This window comes from Garra rufa, chromosome 6 (genome assembly GCF_049309525.1).
Source record: "Garra rufa chromosome 6, GarRuf1.0, whole genome shotgun sequence".
Lineage (NCBI taxonomy): Eukaryota > Metazoa > Chordata > Actinopteri > Cypriniformes > Cyprinidae > Garra > Garra rufa.
In genome coordinates this window covers 32,835,459-32,853,290 of record NC_133366.1, presented here as the reverse complement: position 1 = coordinate 32,853,290, position 17,832 = coordinate 32,835,459, and the positions used below count along the sequence as shown (strand labels likewise).

The window sequence follows — 17,832 nt, the reverse complement described above, 5'->3', positions numbered from 1 at the left end:
TCAAACACACCCGGAAGAGGACGTGTGTGTCAGTACATATACTGGAACTACAGCATGTCTGTCTCCTAGTGGTCAAACCAACAATACCAACATCGATAAACAATAATACAGCTTCATACTGTAACTACACAACCAACAATATGAACCAAAACCAGTGTTTTAGTGTTATTTATGTACTATATTAGCCTATTTGAATTTGCTTACTTAAAAAATGTTGTCATTTTTTAAAAGTTTTAGCTAGTTTATGTGCTTCTGTGCTTTAATTTATATTATTATTTTAGTTTTAGTTATAGTAATTTTATACTTCAACTTTTTTTTTTGTTAGTTTGTTTCAGTTAGTTGAAAAGGCAGCATTTCTCATTTTCGTTTAGGCCTAAGTTTAAACAATTCAAATACAATTTTTGATGGAAAACACTCTTGAATACTCAAAATAATAATAATAATAATAATAATAATAATAATAATAATAATAATAATAATAATCAGAGCTGGGTAAAATACGTACAAATGGTAATCCATTACTGATTACATGACGAAAATTGCAGTCAGTAACGCAATTCATTACATTACACATTTTAGGTAATATAATCAGACTACTTTTTCATTACGTCTGACCTAAATATTTACCATTTATCACACTGATTTAAATAAGGTAAAAAAAACATATTGGCATAAAAATACAAAGAGTAAGAAAATATATCCCATTTGTTGTTATTTATTAATATTACATCAAGGTTTCTCAAAATGCTGTTTGTAAAGGAACTGCAAGGGGGTTATGAGTCTAATAAAAAGCTAATAATTAATTTATAAAAAAAATGTCAAATTAAAATAAATCATTTTAAAATTGATCAAAATAAAAAAAAAACGTAATAAAAAATGAAATATATTATTTGCTCACCTGCATGCCATGTGACCATAACCAACGTCAGTGAGCCAATGAATGTGCAAATGAGATTATTAAAACATACATTTTAAAATCTCAGAGGTCCTTCAAGTAAATATATGGGTGAAAGAGGATAGGATGACAAAAAGGTTTGTGAATTTGTGCATTTTAATGTGTTTGAAAGACAAAAACCTTCCAAAGACATAGAAATACGTGGTTAAATAAATAACCTACAGAGTAATAACGCAAATAAAAATCAACGGGTTCATTAGTAGTTGATGCAATATTGAAACACTTCTAACTTACTTTTCCTGAAATTATTTTTGTAAACCAGTGGTCAAATGCTGTGTTGCCACCTGACTATGACAGGTCTTTGTGTGAATGTCCACAAAACTGAAAGATTTTCTGAATGTATATGAGCAGCAGGCTATTTTAGAAAATAAAATTATAAAGATAGAAAAGCAGAATTAGGGAGAATCAATAAATTATGAATAATTTATTGCTATATTGTGTAAATAATATGTAATTAATAATAAAAAGTAACTGTAGTCTGATTACGAGTATTTTAATTTTTTTTAAAGTACTTAATTTTTGGAATCTGATTACTTAATTTATATTACATGTAATCAGTTACTACCCAGCTTTGATAATAATAAAGATTGGTTTTCCTTTTCTCTTTTGTACACCTGTCTTCAGAAGAAACAATGGGTACACTAGCTTTACATTTACTCCAAAATAGCTTCAATGTTGTCGTTAGATTGATGACCAAAAAAAAAACACTAATATTAGCTTGTTGGTCTTCTTAATGATCCTTCCATAACATAGAATAAAAATTACAGTAATGTATGTCTTGAAAATATCTACACCTTGGTAAACGGATACTATTTTTCATATCAAACGATTTTTTTAGAGTGGGATATCTGCAGTATTTTGAGTGCAAGTAATCACATTAAACATTTCAGCCACTAGATGGCATGGCATGTTTACAGAAGCCTACACTCTAGGGCAGGAAACACCAAACCAACGCCCGCAGGGCAGTTGGCCTGTGATGACCTTTGATTTGACATTTGATTTAAATTACATTTAAATGTGAATTTAATTGTTTAAATGTAAATTTTAATACAATACTATTTGATATAATGAAACTTGTTTCAACTTCAAATTAGGGACTGAGATTTTATTTGGTTGCCAGCCCTAATTTTAACAGTAAACAAAATAAAAATGCATTTAGTTTTGCGAATAAAAATGATCTCAGGACTGAAAAGGCATATTTATTTATAAAACATTTCTGAATTCATAGGCATCCACTAGGGGGAACCAAAGACCACAAATACCTGCAACTTTCTGCCAATCTGTTTATTAGTTACTGCTAGTTAGCAATAACTTTAAAAATGTAATCTAAAGTTAAACAATCTTTGTATACATATTGTTTGAATAAAAAAACACCACTTATGGGTTTCTTTTAAAATTTATTTGCTCTTATTTTGTATTGTGTGACTGCCAAAGAAAAATTATACAAATCATCAATGTTCAAATTACATTACATAGCGGTGGGTGTAAATAAATGCATTTAACAGTAATGAAATGACAACATATTGCTACTGTGACGAACAAATGCAATGCAACAGGTTTTGAAACTATGTACAAGCATAAAAATTTGAATATTTACAGAGTATAACAAAAGTTTGGATATTATCTTGAGACGTTTCCCACTAACCAACTGCACAATAAAATTGAATCAATGGTGCAGCACATAGAGAATAATTTTTCTGTGGTTTTACCAGCATGTAACTTTACTCTAACACTGAGTATTCATGAGCCAAAACATAAGAAAACAGCAAACAACTGCAAGCATAACAAGAAACAGACCCATACAGTACAACATTATTCATATAACTGACACAGAAAGAAAATAAACCAATACTATATAAAACTGCTGATTGTAATTTAAAGAATATAATACAGGAACAGTGCAGTATTTAGGCTCAAGTAGAAAGAAGACAAAAACCCTGGGCTAAAGAAACCATAAATTTGTTGGCCTACTCATAAGTCATATTAACATATATGATCAGACTTCAGAAGCTAGTGTCATATGGGAGATTTTTAAACATTGAGAATAGAGCCAGCTATCTCATTGTGCTGATAGAAGTACCTAAAGCAAAACTACTCACACAAGCACTCTCACGTATTTACTGTGGCGGATTCAAATCCACACAGACCATGCATTGCTAAAAAAAACGTCCTTGAAATTTTCATACCTATCATTTCAACTTCTCACATGCACTATATTTTCAAAATTGTGTGATATTAACCAGTTTGTCGCAACACAGGTCATCATAAAGATATTCAATAGGGTTCATGTCTGGGTTTTTGGCAGGCCGGTTCAAATTCCTCCACATCAGACTCAGTAAATTAATTATGTTTGGATGTTGCTTTGTTTGCGGGGCTATTGTCATTCAGAAATAGAAAAAGGCCCTCCCTAAACTGCTGAAACAAAACACAGAATTTTGTTGTATTTTTATAGCATTAAAGAGATGGTTCACCAAAAACATATAATTTTGTCATCATTCACTCATGTCGTTCCAAATCCAAATCCAAATTCATTCAACCATTCAAACAAATATTTGAACACTCAAAAAATTAACAAAGACACGGTAAAAGTAATCCATATTAATAAAGCAATTTAATCCAAGTCTTCTGAAGATAAACTGTTGCTTTATATGATAAACAGTTTTAATTTATTGACATGTAAACATTGATTAATGCACATGCATAGAGAAAATATGGTAAGTTCAACTGTACTTGCTTGACATGCAAGTACAAATCTCATTGGTTCTTGCAGAAGCTCAAACATGCTTGTGACACAAAAACAAACCTCATTGGTTGCTGTGAATGAAGCAGGAATGTTTGAGCTTTTGTTTACCATTTTTGCATATGCATTGATGAATGTTTATGTGAATAAATGTTTAAATTAAATATGTTCATCATATAAAGCAATGAGGGTATTTTCAGATAATCATTCATGAATCACTTTTACAATGTCTTTATGAAATTTTTTAAGCATCAAAGTTTTGGTGGCATGGACAGAAATCTCTCACATTTCATAAAAAATGTCTTCATTTGTGTTTAGAAAGAACGAACATTTAAGTTTGAAATGACATGAAATGACATAGGGTGGGTAAATAACAACATAATTCTTATTTTTGAGTGAGCTATCTCTCTTTAAGTTTGTTTTCTCTTGAAATAATGGCAAAACTTGTTTAAGGACTAGAAGGGGTGTCCACATACTTCTGGTCATGTAACCCTGGACCACAAAACCAGTCATATAGTACGGGTATATAAATAAACCAATACTATATAAAACTGCTGATTGTAATTTAAAGAATATAATACAGGAACAGTGCAGTATTTAGGCTCAAGTAGAAAGAAGACAAAAACCCTGGGCTAAAGAAACCATAAATTTGTTGGCCTACTCATAAGTCATATTAACATATATGATCAGACTTCAGAAGCTAGTGTCATATGGGAGATTTTTAAACATTGAGAATAGAGCCAGCTATCTCATTGTGCTGATAGAAGTACCTAAAGCAAAACTACTCACACAAGCACTCTCACGTATTTACTGTGGCGGATTCAAATCCACACAGACCATGCATTGCTAAAAAAAACGTCCTTGAAATTTTCATACCTATCATTTCAACTTCTCACATGCACTATATTTTCAAAATTGTGTGATATTAACCAGTTTGTCGCAACACAGGTCATCATAAAGATATTCAATAGGGTTCATGTCTGGGTTTTTGGCAGGCCGGTTCAAATTCCTCCACATCAGACTCAGTAAATTAATTATGTTTGGATGTTGCTTTGTTTGCGGGGCTATTGTCATTCAGAAATAGAAAAAGGCCCTCCCTAAACTGCTGAAACAAAACACAGAATTTTGTTGTATTTTTATAGCATTAAAGAGATGGTTCACCAAAAACATATAATTTTGTCATCATTCACTCATGTCGTTCCAAATCCAAATCCAAATTCATTCAACCATTCAAACAAATATTTGAACACTCAAAAAATTAACAAAGACACGGTAAAAGTAATCCATATTAATAAAGCAATTTAATCCAAGTCTTCTGAAGATAAACTGTTGCTTTATATGATAAACAGTTTTAATTTATTGACATGTAAACATTGATTAATGCACATGCATAGAGAAAATATGGTAAGTTCAACTGTACTTGCTTGACATGCAAGTACAAATCTCATTGGTTCTTGCAGAAGCTCAAACATGCTTGTGACACAAAAACAAACCTCATTGGTTGCTGTGAATGAAGCAGGAATGTTTGAGCTTTTGTTTACCATTTTTGCATATGCATTGATGAATGTTTATGTGAATAAATGTTTAAATTAAATATGTTCATCATATAAAGCAATGAGGGTATTTTCAGATAATCATTCATGAATCACTTTTACAATGTCTTTATGAAATTTTTTAAGCATCAAAGTTTTGGTGGCATGGACAGAAATCTCTCACATTTCATAAAAAATGTCTTCATTTGTGTTTAGAAAGAACGAACATTTAAGTTTGAAATGACATGAAATGACATAGGGTGGGTAAATAACAACATAATTCTTATTTTTGAGTGAGCTATCTCTCTTTAAGTTTGTTTTCTCTTGAAATAATGGCAAAACTTGTTTAAGGACTAGAAGGGGTGTCCACATACTTCTGGTCATGTAACCCTGGACCACAAAACCAGTCATATAGTACGGGTATATTTGTAGCAATATCCAACAATACATTGTATGGGTCGAAATTATCAATATTTCTTTTATGCCAAAAATCATTAGGAATTTAAGTAAAGATCATGTTCCATGAAGATATTTTGTAAATTTCCTACCGTAATATCAACATTTTTGATTAGTAATATGGATTGCTAAGAACTTAATTTAGAAGGCAATTTTCTCAATATTTGGATTTTTTTGCACCCTCAGATTCCAGATTTTCAAAAATTGTATCTCAGCCAAATATTGTCCTATACAAACCATACATCAATGGAAAATGCTTTTTTGCTATAAATCTCAATTTCAAAATTGACCCTTATGGCTGGTTTTGTGGTCCAGGGTCACATATAATGTAACATCCCATTAATTTAATCCAATTACAAAATATAACACTGAAAACAGACAGACTTTGCTACTTAATTTTATGCTAGAAGATATAAAACATCTGTCAGAAAATTGTTCTGTGACACTTTTGAGGCTCTATAGTTAAAAATGTTAAAAGAAAGGAATGAGCAAATGAGTTTCGTGAAACTTATGAGGGAAATGAAAAGTTGTAACTGTGCTGAATCTAGGTTAGGTGCTTTTTGTCAGTTACAAGTGACAGCTCCCCCAATCCTGAGCTCTGACTTGCCAGGAAAAGCAGACATTAGGGTTTTAAATGAACCTTTGCATTTATCAATGAGCAGGTCTTCGTTTTCAAGACCATTTGAGTGCTCTGATCAGTGGACAATTCTAGCACTGAAGTTTGCGAATGCTGCGAGAAATTCTCTTAAACTCCCGCTGACCCTTCTGCCAGCGCTTTAATGACGTGATGACCAAATTTCCATCCATCTTCTGGCCCATCACCAGATAAGCAGCATTGATGTCATTCATTTCATCACACACACACTGAAGACCATCTTTCAGCCAAAGCACCATCTTCTTGAAGTCACGATCAGTAACACCACCATTCAGCTTGTAGATGGTCTTGCTCTTGGTTTCTGGAATGATCTTGGTATCGCCATTCATGTAGGAGATCTCCTTGACTTTGATCTTTAAAGCTAGTGATTAAATGCAATTGAAGGTTGAGGACAATGGATATGAACAACTGCTTCAATTCAAGGTTGACCAAATATATGAATAACTTATGCTTTCTCTATACTCCTAAAAATAAATGTTCCTCACTGGTTCTTTTCAGATCATTTTCACTCTATGGGGTTTTATACTTTTATAGGTTTTCTATATAAACCTTAGCTAGTTTGTTGGTCTGGTGGCTGGTTTTTGAGAAAATTTTGTGCATCATGCAAAAAGATCAACCAGCACAACACCAGCTTGGCCAATTCTAAACTGGCTAAGACCAGTAAACCAGCCTAGGCTGGTTTAAGTAGGTTTTTCAGCTACACTCTTAAAAATAAAGGTTCCGAAAGGGAATTTTTGGTTCCCCAAAGAACCTTTCAGTAAACAGTTCTTACAAGAACCATTTTGAAGAACATATTAAAAATCTAAAGAACCTTTTTCAACTATAAAGAACCTTTCCTGCATTTGAAAGGTTCCATGGATGTTCAAGTTTCTTCATAGAACCACAGATTCCAATAAAGAAACTTTATTTCTAAGAGTGTATATAATTCTTTGGAGATTAAAAAGGTTCTTGTTGTTACATGATAGCTTCTTCAGATCATGGTTCTTTAAAGCACAAGATCGTTTTCAACAAAACAAGAGAAGAAGTCTTTTGTGGAATTTAAAGTGATTGTTCCCCACAAAATAAGATTTTTGTCAGCATCTAAACTTGAATGCATTTGGTTTTTCTGTAGATCACAAAAGAAAATATTCTGAAGGTTTTTTTTTTTTTTTTTTTTGCCTACACAAAGAAAGTTAATGGGTTCCAGTACTTTTTTGGACCCCACTGACTTTCATTTTATGGACAAAAACGGTTCATCAAAATATCTTTCTCTTAAAAATAAAGTTTCTTTATTGGAATCTGTGGTTCTGGTTCTGCAAAAGAAAGAACGGCATACAGTACAATACGAGGGTGAGTAAATAATTTTCATTTTTAAGTGAACCTTTCACAGTTTATCTTACATGACTATATTGATTATAATGGATTTTTATTTTTAAGAGTGTAAAGCAAAAATACTACTACATTAATTCAGATGCTTAAAGCAAAGTAAAAAACAGCCTTACCAAAGTCATTTTTGCACAGGCTGTCCACAATTTCATTGTCATTCTCAGGCTTTTCTTTGCAGGCTTCACACACTCTTGGAACTGGGCAAAAAAGAACAACATAGCAGTAAAAAATATACATGTGTCTAAAAAGTGAATTTAAATACATTTTCCTACCTTCCTTGGTGACGGGCACTAAAGCTTCTGCGCCAGCAGGTGGTATACAAAGGTCATTATCCAGAGGGAAACGACCGCAGTCCAGCATGTCCGGCCAAGGGAAGCCAAATGCGGCCATCACTGGAGCGCAGCCGCTCTTCACGCTCTCACACAGCGACCTGCACGGTTGAATCGGCTCGTCTAGATCATCCAGACACACCGGCGCGAACAGAGAGCAGAGAAACTTCTTGGTGTCCGGATGACACTGTTTCTGCACCAGAGGGGTCCAGGAGGATGCCTGTTGCAGAACCTCATTCATGGTTTCGTGTCCAAGGAGGTTAGGCAGACGCATGTTCGTGTACTCGATGTCATGACACAGGAGCAGGTTTGCAGGTATGGGTTTGCAGTTGCTCTTTTTCTGAAAGAGCTCGGGCTGATCGAAGGCGTATAATCCGTGAAGCGCATCCAGATATCCAGGTAAGGAAAGCGCAACCAGCAGTGCCAGATACGCGATCATCTTTGTTTCAGTTGAGAGGAGGCTGAACACAGGTCTAACGCGGAGTTACGAACTGAATTCTCTTCTGTACCAACCTGTTCACTTCTCATAGTAAAATCTGGGCGGAGCGAGAGAAGGCGCTCAGATATCCACAGCTGAAGTTTCTGCATATAGGCTGTGTGTCACAAAAACTAGTTAGTTGCAGCGTCTTTATGGTCACAGAACGTTCGAACGGTAAAATAAATTATGTTTCTTTACCTATTAGGCCTACTGTTTATATCAAGACATATTTTATATTGTCTAGGTCAATACAAAAGATAAGTACACTCTTAAAAATAAAAGTGCTTTGAATGGTTCTTCATAGGGATACCAAAGAAGAACCATTTTTGGTTCCACAAAGGACCATTCAGTCAAAGGTTCTTTAAAGAACCATCTCTTTCTTTCCATAATCTGAAGAACCTTCTTTCGCCACAAAGAACCTTTTGTGAAACAGAATGGTTCTTCAGATGTTAAAGGTTCTTTATGGAACCATTTAGACAAAAGGTTCTTCTATAGCATTGTAAAGAACTGAGTGTAGCCTAAAAACAGGTTAAACAAATACCAAAACATTAAAAATAGAAGTTTTACACAGTGTTACACTGGTTTAATACCCTGCTAATGGTTTTATTTATAAAAAAACATCCTTTTCTTTCTTTTTACTTTCCCCTTACAGACTTTTAAAGGGGTCCTATTATGCTCTTTTACAAAGTCTTTATTTTGTTTTGGGAGTGCACTAGAACATGCTCTCATGCTTGGTGGTTCGAAAAACGCATTATTATTATTTTTTTCATAATTTACATTATTACAATAGCTTTCTCCCCAGGCTGGCACAAATGGCTCGATTAGTTCCGGGTTTGATGAAGGCCACTTTAGTCAATGCTCGCATTTATACGAGCCACCCTGCGGTTCACTGAAGCATCCCAGAATTGGCTTTCCATAGTCCATGCTACATCGCTAAAGTTAGGCGAATCCCGTACCTCGTCCACAATTCGAATTTCCGTAGGCGGGATTTATGTTGTGACATCATAGCATCTGGAAAACAAACGCTGTAGTCCAAAGGAGCCATTCGTTGTAGTTCTTGAAAATGGATTTTTTAAAAACTAAATATCTCCCTTTGGAGTGAACTTTGAGATTTGTAACTTTGTAGATGTTTTTTATGCCCAAACAAAATTCAAAAAGTGAAAAGGCATAATAGGACCCCTTTAATTCCAACCTTGGCATTCAGTTGTTGGTTGGGTCAGTTGTGCAACTTAACTAGTTTTGTCTGGTTTTACCCATGAACTATATTATTTTATTGCTTGTTCCAAAAGAGAAACAGTTGAAGTAATTCACAGTATAGTTTTAAGTTGCAATACAAAAGAAAAAATTAAGTAATCTAGATGTGTACTCATTGTGTACTACTATTAAGCTGAACGTACGCTTAACAGTATACTTTTATAAACTAAAAACGTGCCAATTTAGACCCAAGTATTGAAATACTTTAAAATACAAGTATACATTGCACATAGTATTAATTTTAGTATAGGCCTACTTACTACATAAAATGTATTTAAGTTTACTCAATAAAATGAACTTAAATTGTACTTCATTTTGTAAAGATACTTGTACAGTCAAAACAAAATTTATTCAGACACTATCAACATTTCTCACATTATCACAGTTCATTCACTATAGTTTAGAAAATGGTTATAAAATATGACAAGAACTCAAGAGTTAAACTGTGTCAGAACAAATTCATCTTGATAATGTCAGATAACTTTGGTAGTAAAGTATGTAACAAAACATGGTCAGGTCAAAGTCTCAAATCAAAATTTTGGTCTCAAATTTGTATACATTTTACTGGTAGTCCACTGTATGAAGACTTTTTTGTGTATAATATGTCAAAGTGTACTTTATTTTGCTATCCTCACTTACATAAATGAACTATAGTCCTGCACCCACTAGAAAAAAATTGCAAACTTTAAATCTGGTGTCTGAATAATTTTTGGTTTGACTGTAGTTCATAAATACCTCTGAAGAACATAATCTAATCTAATTATTATTCTAATAAACTTTTTTCACTATAAATAACCTTTTGTGCAGTTGAATGTTTGCATGGATGTTTAAGGTTCTTCATGGAACCATAAATGCCAAAACAAAAAACAAAAATCTTAATTTTTAAGATTATTCTCAAGTGCAATAAATGTAGTTTAGATTTACATAGACAAATTTTAATTACTTGATGATGATAAATCAATTACTCATTCACATTACTGAAACAATATTTTATAGAAAAAATATGTAAGATATTCATTTTATTTTTTCCAAGTGATCAACTGGATTTATGAGTTGCAGTAAGGTTTCCATTTGGTAGCTGCATAATTCATATTCTTTGGTGAGTGATGCTGTGTTAGCCTTTTCACACTCACGGTCATCTGTCATCATTAAAGCAAAAAATGTGAAGTAGTTCTTAAGTTTATACAATATGCCTAACATTTTTCATGTATATTTGTGTGTGTGTGCATGTGTGTAAAGTGAGAGTGAGAAAAAATGTAGAATGATGGAGAAAATGAGAGGCAGAATGAGTGAGCGAGAGAGAGAGAGCTGTTGAGTGAAACTGAACTCCTTGCAGTGGGTCTGGTTCCTGCATCATTCATCACCCTGTAGGGTCCAGTTTTAAGCCACTGAGTGGGTCACACAAACAAACAAACCCTTTCTCATCCTTTTAGAGTTAAAGTCAGCTTACTGTGGACAACGACAATTTTGAACCACAAAATTCAATAAGTGTTCAAGCAACACATTATATATAAATGGAGTGTTTAAGTAGCAATGTTAAGGCACAAGATTTTCTTGGATCTTCTCTTTGGATCTTTCTTGTCACCAGGTTGGGTAATAGATTCTCCTCGAGTCCTCATGGAGATATTCCCCTAAGGCTTCTAAAGGTCAGAGGTTCAGAGGCCCCCATTAAATACAGGTTAGCTGCTGGGGTTTCCCATCTTTGGGATCCTGCTGGGAAAAAGTAGTCATTTAAAAGCTTATTTCTAGCTGTAAAGTGATAGCCCTTGGTCTCTATGACGATAAGACAAGTTTTGCTCTCTAGGAGATCTGTGTCCTCCGTTTGCCCCTTTGTTGTGTTTATGTTGTGTGTATGTGTCAATATTCATTTGTCTAGCCAGAGTGGAGGGATTGCTAATACTGATTAGAGACCAGATGGTATCTAAAGTTTGCATTAGTCTCATTTTTTAGGTGATTTGTCTCTTTACTTTTGCTTAGTTAAATAGCTTACAAAAATATTCAAAGTAGATCAGATAAACTCTATAAATATTCAGCAATCAAATATCTTTCTGACACAATTTGTTATTGGCAAGTAATAAAACCCACTTACTAAATTAGCAGGTATTTTAAAATTTGTAAGTAAAACAGTTCTTCAACAGATTTAACATCAACTGTTTAACTGTTAAACAAACTAACATCAACTTAAACTTGTGTCAAACAGCTCATAAACTCAGAATTGCTGGTTTTCTTGAATTAACCCTAGTAAAAAAGTAATATATTTAAAATACATTTATTTAATTCTAAGTATAGTTCAAATCTATTAACATATTTACTGACATATCAGTTGAGACTTACTCATCTAAAAAATTTAATTGAACTTTATTTGGACTACTACTTACTAAATATCTTAATATTAAGTCTAAAATGTGTTTTAATGTCACTATTGATGAGAATTGTATGATCTTTCAATAATATCGGTCTTAAAATGCAATATTTTTGAAGTGTATAGTTCCAGTACAATCAAATATGCTTCAGTATGTCTTTAGTTGGACTTCAGCACTACGTCTGTGCAATTAAAGTGCACAAGCACAAAATTAGTTGTTTCAGTTTAGCAGATTTTAAGTATACCTGTTTAGTATTTGTAGTATAATTAGCATGAAATAAATGCATTTCAAATGCATTTTAGTATATTTATTTTGTTCACTGGAGAACTATCACCAAAATGCCATAATGTTTACAAAAAAACAATGGTGAAATGTCATGATGAAGTTTAAAAATTATTTTATATTGGTTTATTATCAGATTTTGGTTTATTAAGTAGAAAAACAGATATTGTAAAGACAAACTTGAAATTTGGCTTGACAAAGAATTGTTTGAGGGTTTTATTGATTAAAAATCTATATGGTTACCATACCAGCTAGCTTTGCAGGTAATCAAAGGTTTAGGCTTTACAGTCAGAGAGGATGATGGATATGTTTGAAATGCAAGCTATAGAAATTTAGGTAACACTTTAGTCTAGTCACCAATTCTCACTATTAACTACGTGTTTGTAAGCATGCATATTAGTAGCATATTGGCTATTTATTAGTACTTTATTACCTTACTTTAAGTGCCTTACTAACTGTTAAAGGATTAGTTCACTTTCAAAATAAACATTTCCTGATAATTTACTTACTCCAAACTGTAAAAAGTTTTCACCAGATTTAACTTAAAACCTAAGTTCAGCAGCTGCCTTAAAATTTTAAGTTAAATCAGCTTAAAACTACAAGTCATTTTAACTCAAATAAAATAAAATGAGTTGATTTAACTTGTGAGTTGAAATGACTTAAGTTGATTTAACTTAAAACTTTAAGGCAGCTGCTAAACTTAAGTTTTTAAGTTATCTGATATCTACATAGAAGGTATATGGCATAGAAAAGAGCAAAAAAAAAAGAAAGAAAAAAAAGAAACGGTTTTCCAGGTCCATTTACAACCCTAGGATTTGTCCCTAGAATTAAATGGTCTGTTATTACCTTATTTGGAAGGTTCATGAATAATAATGATGAGCTCTGCTCTAAATGGCTGTTTCACAGAGCGGCTCATTTCAGTAGCTCGCACATGGAGGAAATTATATATTTAATCACAGCGCTTGAGCCACTATTAATATGCGGTTTATTGAAACTGCCGTTTTAAATGCACAATCATTTTACTTTCACTTTTGTGATCGCATGTGCTCTGTGTAACGTTATACTGCAGCGGCATTACTTACCACATAAGTTTAGATGCTTGTTAGTGATGCTCAGGATCTGTAAATCATTCGCCATTGTCCGCGCAGTCATCTCTCCAGCTCTCCATTTATGTGGTAAGTGAAATCTGAATTATGAACTGCAATATAACAGGCTACCGCTAGCAGTAAGCTAACCATGTCCCTTCAGTGGCTCGCCTTATTTTATTAGATCGCCTTATTTGTTTTCCTTGCCTTTCTGAGTAAGTTAGGGTGCTTTCACACCTGCCTTATTTAGTTCGGTTGAATCGCACTAGAGTTCGTTTTCCCTCTTGGTGCGGTTCGTTTGGGCAGGTGTGAATGTAGCAATCGCACTCGAGTACGCACCAAAAGCGGACCAAAATAGCGGACCGAGACCTCCTTGAAGAGGTGGTCTCAGTACGCTTTCAAACGAACACTGGAGCGGTTCGTTTGTGGTGAGAACATGAACCGAACTAGAACAGACCCAACCGCAAAAAGTACTGCGCCTTTTTGGACTAATCCAGCTGCCGTAGTCCGCTGCGCTGTTCATTATGGGATGAGGACAAGTATTTGTTGACAGTTAGCGCTTTAGCAGCATAGCCCCATGACAGCTCGCGGACAAACTTGGAGTTGTGAGAAGGTGCGGAGCCTCATAAATTTGGTCTGATGATCATATAGGTCCCAACTTTCGAAAACTCACAAGAACATCACAATCTTTCTCATTGTTTAAGGGGCCGTTCACTTGTCGCGCCTAAAAACACATGGAAAACGCCTGTACAGCTATGATAAGCTGTTTCTCCAACTTGTCAATGCTTTCAATGTTATTAAGGGAAAGGATGAAGCTGATTGGTTGGTTTATGTCACATGACCTGCGGTGCGCTTGCAGCATTCTGAAAAGTTGCGATGTTTTTATCTCGATGCGGCGCGTTCGCGAATGGAAAAAACGTGCGCGTCGCGACCACGTCGCTTCCATTCTGAGCGCGCATACCGCGCGTCTACATTTGAAATAACGAGCTTGAGCGTGCAAAAGACGGGACATGTGAATGGCCCCTAACAGTTTAGACAATACGTTCAACACACTGATCTATATAATTCTCTATTATAGATCAGTGGTTCAATGACACGATCTGGCCAACGAGTGAGGTGGATGTTGTCACATGACTGCATTTTGGTTCGTTTCAACTGGTTCGGACCAGAGCAATCAGTGTGGTGTGAAAAAGACCCAAAATGGCAGAAAAATGCTACAATGTATCATTTGTTGCTCTTGGTCCGGACCAAATGAACCGAACCACAGATGTGAAAGCACCCTTACAGACACCAACCATTCCTGCACTTAACATCTGCACAACCTGGAACATAACATTTATTCCTGTGATCTGCCATTTTCGCTATTGTCCTCACTTAGTTTTTTTTTTTTTTTTCACAATACCCTAGCTGCAGAACTTCTGATGATTGGGCGATGCAAATGTTGGGGGCGTAACTATTAATTATCGTGGCTCTTACGTAATAGTCGCTGTTATGGTAGGATTAGCCTATTTTTCAGTGGTCTTTTGCAAACACCAGATTTATATAAGAAGGAGGAACAATGGTGTTTGAGACTCATGGTATGTCATGTCCATGTACAGAACTGTTATTATTCAACTATGCCAAGGTAAATACAGTTTTCCATTTTATAGCACCTTTAAACACATTGGGCACCATTGAAGTCCACTATATGGAGGAAAATCCTGGAATGTTTTCCTCAAAATCCTTAATTTCTTTTCGACTGAAGAAAGAAAGACATGTACATCTTGGATGACATGGGGGGAGTAAACTATCTATTAAAATCTATTAGTGGTGGGGTTTAGCTAATTCAGTTTAAATTTCAACTTGTGAAATCTTCAATTCTGAATTTGGCCCATCCCTGAAACACAAGAAGGTTAAATAAATAAATATATAAATAAAACTCAGAAATTTGACCTGTAAAGTAATGTAGTGGTTGCATGCACCACTTGAAATCAGGTAGCTAGTTTGTCTTTAAAAGGAACAAACCAAAAAGCCTGAGAAAGATTAAGTATGTTTTTATAAACAATGTATGACTAAAGCTATCTAAAGGAATAGTTCACTCAAAGAAGAAAAATTTAAATTCAAAATGAAAGGCTAAGCAGCTGATAAAATCATCACAATAAACCACACGTAATCCACATGACCTTAGTCCATCAGTTAATGTCTTGTAAAATGAAAAGCTGTGTGTTTGTAAGAAACAAATCCACCATTACGGGTTTTAAACTGTTGTAACCACTTGACAGGATATTTTCAAATAAATCCAGTTTTGTAGTGTGAATTGTATTTATTTTCTAGCCCCTGGTCAGTTGTGTTTTTCCTAAGATTCAGTGCAGGGTTAAAAGCTGTCATCAGACCAGTTTTGAGATATAACCTTCACCTTCAGCCTTCATAGCTGACAGCAGGTTCTCATTAATGTGCCCATGAGAAAATGAGAGCCAGCTTGCAGGAGTTCAGCATCTTACATCTGTACCTCTCTAACCCATCTCTCTCTCTTTTTTTCATCCCCCTCTCCCTTACCCCTCACTATTTTATCCAATACATTTTTTATTGAGATTCACAGGTCAGGCCAATGCCATAAATAATTAGAGGACATATGTTTTCTCTGGCAGGAACCAAGGGGCCTTAAATCTCTTCTAGTGTAAGTTCAGTTCCTCAGCACATTTATTTCTTTGCATTAAAGTACTTTTCTCTTTTCAAATCGGGAAGCTAAAAAACAGGAAGGTATGTTGGCTCACACAAACTGTAAATGCAGCCAGCAGTTGTTATTATAGGGTGAATATTTTGTTTCCCAAAGGACGCACAGCAATCATACTTTCATGATTGCACATTTTTCTCATAACTATTTCTTTGAATGTTCAGTCTTTGTGGTAAAGCAAACAAAAATTCCGGTAAGACAAATTTGTAGAGTAGACAGTGCAAGAATCATCAAACTAAATTGTACTTTGTGACACTAAATGGGTTCATAGTAAGTTGATATCTTTAAGTCTGATATCTTAAAGGATACATCAATGACATGCTGCTCCTTTTGTTGTTTTCTGGATCTGTTCATTTATTAAATGCATAAAGAATGCATACATGCACCAAATCTGCACATCTGTAGAATGACTGAAATATTTTCTTGTAAAATATACTTCAATAATCTTTGTTTTATTTACAAAAACTTTACTAAAAATGTTGTTACAGTGTACAATGACTTAAATACACATCCTCTATCATAAACATATTATATTGAATTAAAATGCGGCTTAAATTCTAAATTGTCAGGGAACTGCCCTGAAATCATAATGCCTTATTGATATCAAAATGCCTTGCTGATGTTATAAAAAGCTGTATACAAAAAATGTCTTCACTGATTAATATTTAAAAAAAAAAAAAAACTTTTGTCTACAAAATCATAGTCATGTATGACCAGAATGCAGAAACATGTAGAAAAGAAAACAGAGGATCCCTATAGAGCCTTGTGACAGTGTGTAAAAGGTCACTAAGTCTGTTAAAATATCAGATCATTTGACCATAGTGTAATAAAAAATATGTTTCTTTAAAGGTATAACAGTTTTTCGAAACCAACATAAATATGAATATTTTCTAACAGTGGAATGTGTTTTGAACTAGATTATTTCTTTTTAAAATCCTTTTTCTTGAACACTTTTATTTGTCATTGACCCACATTCAGGGAATGTGGGGAATTAACTAGGGACGAGGTCTAAAGATTCAGCAGAGGGCATTAATGCTCATGTGGACTGTGTCTCCCCTGCTGGGAAGGAAAAGGGCAGTTTAGTGAGAGAAATAAGCTGCAGCTCTAACAAGCTTGTTAGTGTCAGTCTCGGCTCTGCACAGCTTGAGCTGAAGAATTCAATCACACAGCACATGTATTAATGTAACTGAAGTTCCATGTAGTCATGGACAGATTGTGCTTACATGCTGTAATTCAAAAATACCCCTCACCAACACATACAGAGAACTGGGAGGTAATTGAGTCAGCATGTAACCAATGGCAGTATAGACTGAATGACTAATGTGGGAAGACTTTGTCTGCATGTGTGAGTGAACATGTCTGTTCTTTGATTCAAAAAGCAGGTCTATATGAGCATAAATCTATGCATAAGTTTCTGGTGATTTATTTAGTAAGTTAAGACAAATTCTGGGCCATACTGAAAAAAACAAATAACAAAAAGTATGTAAGCGTTCTTATTTACTGGTAAGTCAAATATGAAATTATGTAAACATTATTTGAAACAGAGACTTTTAGACATATTATAGATAGATATTTCAGGCCTAACTATTTGTTATTGGCCCACAGATACACTTATTCATACTTTT

General features: G+C 34.2%; 1 protein-coding gene across 1 annotated transcript; it reads right to left on the bottom strand.

Annotated features, from left to right (window-relative positions):
* Window positions 1–2,339: 2,339 nt before the first annotated feature.
* Window positions 2,340–8,540, bottom strand: sfrp2 (secreted frizzled-related protein 2). The gene is made up of 3 exons (XM_073842960.1): window positions 7,976–8,540; window positions 7,820–7,900; window positions 2,340–6,699 (listed from the first exon to the last, which is right to left on the bottom strand). The coding sequence occupies exons 1-3, from the start codon at window positions 8,469–8,471 to the stop codon at window positions 6,392–6,394; spliced, it is 885 nt and encodes a 294-aa protein (XP_073699061.1). The 5' UTR covers window positions 8,472–8,540; the 3' UTR covers window positions 2,340–6,391.
* Window positions 8,541–17,832: the final 9,292 nt, after the last annotated feature.

What these genes read in the sequence shown, in the direction of transcription:
- sfrp2 (XM_073842960.1), bottom strand. Translation starts at nt 8,471, where the DNA reads ATGATCGCGTATCTGGCACTGCTGGTTGCGCTTTCCTTACCTGGATAT. An exon ending in AGTGCCCGTCACCAAGGAAG is followed by an intron (nt 7,901 to 7,975) that starts GTAGGAAAATGT and finishes TTTTTTGCCCAG; the next exon opens with TTCCAAGAGTGTGTGAAGCC. An exon ending in CCTGTGCAAAAATGACTTTG is followed by an intron (nt 6,700 to 7,819) that starts GTAAGGCTGTTT and finishes TTTAATCACTAG; the next exon opens with CTTTAAAGATCAAAGTCAAG.